General features: G+C 39.1%; 1 protein-coding gene across 1 annotated transcript in view; it reads right to left on the minus strand.

Annotated features, from left to right (window-relative positions):
• Nucleotides 1–3,383: 3,383 nt before the first annotated feature.
• The window catches only part of MAATS1 (MYCBP-associated, testis expressed 1), an 86,205-nt gene continuing 84,882 nt past the window's right edge, over nucleotides 3,384–4,706 (minus strand). The window contains 1 exon segment of the mRNA XM_006864200.1: nucleotides 3,384–3,532. Coding sequence (XP_006864262.1) covers nucleotides 3,384–3,532 — 149 coding nt within the window.

Here is a 4,706-nt window from a genome sequence, read left to right on the forward strand (position 1 = left end):
TCACTAATCTATTGTTCTTTGCTGAATGCCTTTAGTTAGCTGACAACTAGATTTTATAACTACTGTGGTGCTGTGTAGTGCTCTGTGTTTTGGTAGTGTAGTGGTTACGAGTCGGGCTGCTAACCTCAAGGTCAGCAATTCGAAACTACCAGCTGTTCCATAGGAGAAAGATGAGGCTTTCTACTCTCGTAAAGATTATAGCCTTGGAAACCCTATACAGGGTTGCTATAAGTTGGAACTGACTCCCTGGCACGTAACTACTACTACCACCATGGTGCGGTGTATAGCACTATGAGATAATGCACTGGACTGCAAGGTCAGTTTAAACTGCAAGGTCGGTGGTTCAAACTCACCTGCCTCTCTTCAGCTATGAGTCAGAACTAACTTGAAGTCACTTAATAACAACATGGTGCTGTGGGTTCAGAGTTGGTCTGTTAACTACAAGTTCAACAATTCAAACCCACCAGTTGCTCCTGGTAGAAAGATGAGACTTTCTGCTAATGAAAAGATTCATAATCTCAGAAACCCTATATAGGATCTTCAAGAGTCAAAACTGACTTGGTGGCACTGAGTTTGGATGTTTTTTGGTTTTCTTTATACTTCGAATGGAGTCCTGGTGTGGCGCTATGGGCTGATGCATCAGATTGCAAAGTTGTTTGAACTGCAAGGTCAGCGATTCAAATTCATCAACTGCTCCTTGGAAACTATCTACAGTGTTGCTATGGGTCAGAATCGACTCTATGGCACTTACTAACAACAACATATACTTCAAGGAACCCTACTGGCACAGTGGTTAAAGCATTTTGCTCCTAACCAAAAAGTTGGTGGTTAGAACCTACCTCTTCTTGGAACAAGATGTGAAGTTTCCTTCTATAAAGATGGACAGCTTTGGAAAACCTATGGAGCAGTTCTAATCTGTCCTTCAGGGCTTCTATGAGTCACAATTGACCCAATGGCACTGGGTTTGGTGATATGTGAATAGATGCTTCACATAGGTTTTAAAAAAAAGTATTGAACGTTCACTAAGTGTACAAGAGAAGGTCATTTTATCAACTCCTCTGGCTTGATTTCACAGGCCACCAGGCCTGTAATGGATCAAGAAGTAAATTCAAACTGTGTAAAAGTTATTCATTTTATTCAATTTGTATGTAAGGAAAATTACTACCCAATACTAGTAATGATTCTTATCACAGTAATAGTGTGGGCAAAATGCTTTAGTCTTTGAATTCATATTACATAGACAATATAAAACATTTGCATGTACCAGCTACATGCTGGTGGCGTAGTGGGTTATGTAGTAGCCTATTGACTGCAATTTCAGAAATTCGAATCTATCAGTTGCTCCTCAGGAGAAAGAAGAGGCTTTGCGCTCCCACAGAGATTTACAAACTGCAGCTCTATACAGAGTTGCTATGAGTAGGAACCGATTCGAAGGCACACGATAATAACAATGACCTTGTCATTGATAAGTCAAATATAAATAACCACATCTTATATTTTTAATGATTTCAGAGGTTATTTCACTACTAATTAAGACAAAAACTTTTCTGCTGTAATTTACAGCCTCTACTTGACATTTAACATTCTTTTTTCAGTTTATTCTCTGCTTTCTTCTTTAATTTCCACTTCATCTTAACCTTCTTTCCAAGATCTCCTTTAATTGGGACTTAAGGTTTCCAAATGTAGATAGATTCCCTCATAGGCACATGTGCACAGACAAACTTCAAGTGAAGGAAAACTGTTTGTATAAGATTACACAGTGAAGGGGATGGCAGTGAGATAATATACGATGGAATGAATGTAAAACTAAAGTTCTCCCATGTAAACTATCATATAATTCACAATAAAACATTTAAAAAAAAAAAAAGATTACACAGTGAGGTAGTGGCAGAGCAGGTCAACTCCCAAACCTTAAGAATATCAGGCTAAAATTTCTCTCTAGCCTTTACGACCTTTCTCTAATCCTGAATTGCCTCCACTGTGGGAGGGTTGGGGGAGAAGGTATAGGCAAAGTGTTAAATCCCATTTCCTTCTATCTGAGAATTTTATTTTCAATTGACTCTCTAGCTCTGTTTCCCTAATAACCTAATAAACTGGTCTGTATTAGGTATGAGCTCTGGTAGCATAGTGGTTACGAATCGGGCTGCGAACCTTAAGGTCAGCGGTTCGAAACTACCAGCCGCTCCGTGGGAGAAAGATGAGGCTTTCTACTCCTGTAAAGATTTACACCCTCGGAAACCCTGTACAGGGTCGCTATGGGTCGGAACTGACTCGACGGCACTTAACAACAACAACATTAGGTATGTTACTAAGCAACATTGCTTAAGATAAAAATGGCCCCTGGTTGCTAAACTGCATCTGGACAGTGAGGAAATATAAGTGAACTATTAATATGAATACATAATAGAAAGCCATAGCTTGGCTATAACTGGGTAAGTCCATTGAGGGAACCCTGAAGTATTAGAAATACTGACTCCTAGGACTTCCAAGCAAAGGCAGTTTCTGCACCTAAACAAGGTAAATCTCTCTTCCTTGCACCTGACTTATGCAACCTGGAGCCTAAAAATATAGGGCTGTGTTTTGTTCTATGTGGACTGTGGCGAGAATTCTTACAGAAGGAGAAATGCTAGAATGCATGCTTGACAGAAAGCTGTGGTGTCTGTCTTCAGTCTTTCTGAGGAGACTGATGTCAAAAGTGGCTTAACGTAGTCTTGTGAGTTTGAGCGTTTGGTCAAGCCAAACACCAATGCTTGGTAAAAATGCAGAAAGTATTTGGGCTAGAAATGGGCAAGTTCTGCCACTGTCTCCTGCTGTACTTAACAATTAGCACACTGCTTTAGGACCTACCTTGTCTGGTTCCATAAAAACAAGCATTTTATAAAGCAGGCACACTCTATAGCTTTACTTGTTATGAAGTACGTTGTTGTGTTAAAGTGCCTAGAGATCCTGTATGCGGTTTCTGAGGAGAGGCTAGTGAGTTTGAAGCACCAACCTTACAGTTTAAAGGGACTTTGCGGTTCAGTGCTTATCCTACAGCGCCACACCAGGACTCCATTATGGAGTACTGTCACATGATGAAAACAAAACATAAAAACACTTTAGAGTCCTATTCCTGTTTTCTGGATCATAAGTTTTCTGGATCGTTAGAATTCAATTGCTATACTCTCAACACTGCTCGCTAACAATTTCAATAGCATATTCTAAAGTTTAAATGAAATATGCCAGTTTAAAGGGGAATGTTTCATTTTTTGAGCAGAAATCTTGCCACATTACGATGGTTAGAGTATAGCACAAAGTTGAACAATATGCTTTTCCTCTTCTTCCTACTTCTTTCTTATGCCTCCCCTCCAAAAAAAAATTGCAGATAAGAAATCAAACCCACCTTAGATGTTTTCCTCATATTGAGTTACTTCCTCAGAGCCAGAGGCCTCATCCTGCTCTTCCTTGGCAAAACTCTCTCTGACCATGGTTTCAGTATGTTTGTGGATTATGTCATGGGCTGCAAGAATATGCTTCCGCTGAGCATTCCTCACTGTGCCAAAAAAGTGACAAATAATTTTACTCTGAGAGTCTGTACAAAACCACTGCCAAAGGTTTTATGATAGTAGTAATGGAAGCATCGATGCTGTAAACATCATATTCTCGGACTTGGGCCTGACTGGGTTAAATAAAAGTGATCTGCTCTCTGTTTTAGAAAGACATCTTCTAAAGAAAGAAACAAACAAACAAAACCCACTGCCACAGAGTCTATTCCGACTCATAGTGACCCTATCTATACTATAGAGCATTTCAGAGGCTGTAATTCTTTACAGAAGCAAAGATTGTTGTTGTTAAGTGCCGTTGTATGATTCCAACTCAGAATGACCCTATATAGGCTTTTCAAGAAGTGGCTGGTGAGTTTCAACTGCTGACCTTGTGGTTCAAACCAATCTTGTGGTCCAGGGCTTTATCCCACAGTGTCACATTACCGTACATAAACTAGCTGATTTCTGAGTAGCACAGAATCGCCAGTACTTCTTACTGCCTTTTAGTAACATGTTTTTAGGAAAACTCATAGAGCAGTTTACCAGATCACTCAGTGACACAGTTGAAAGAGTAGGAAGAGTAGGAAGTGATACAGTTGAAAGAGTAGGAAGTTTGGAACTACACAGACCAGAGTTCAAATCCTTTGTATTAAGGATTTGATTTAAGTCTGGTTTAAGGCAAGTCATATAATGTCTCTAAGTACTATATTGTAAGAATTAGAGATAATGTACATATTAAAATGCTTAATGCACTGCCCAGAACTTAATAGGCCTTTAAATTTGGCAGTTACTGCTATTTTACATCTATACACAGATCTCCTTCAAGTCTTTCCAATCCACTGGCTGTTAAAAAATAAAAGAGAAAGCTCAAAATAGCAATGGAAACTACCATGACTTGGGTCAGGAGCACCTTAGTGTCCAAAGTGACATCTTTGCTGTTGAACATTTTAAGAGGTCTTGTGCAGCAGATTTGCCCAATGCAATATATCATTTGATTTCTTGACTCTGCTTCCACGAATGTCGAGGTTGTATCCAAGCAAAATGAAGCCTTTGACAACTTCAATCTTTTCTTCATTTATCATGATGTTATTTATTGGTCCAGTTGTGAGGATTTTTGTTTTCTTTATATGTGGTCTTTCATACTCATCAGTAAGTATTTTAAGTTCTCTTTGCTTTCAGCAA

Source organism: Chrysochloris asiatica, unplaced genomic scaffold (assembly GCF_000296735.1).
Source record: "Chrysochloris asiatica unplaced genomic scaffold, ChrAsi1.0 scaffold00061, whole genome shotgun sequence".
Taxonomy (NCBI): domain Eukaryota; kingdom Metazoa; phylum Chordata; class Mammalia; order Afrosoricida; family Chrysochloridae; genus Chrysochloris; species Chrysochloris asiatica.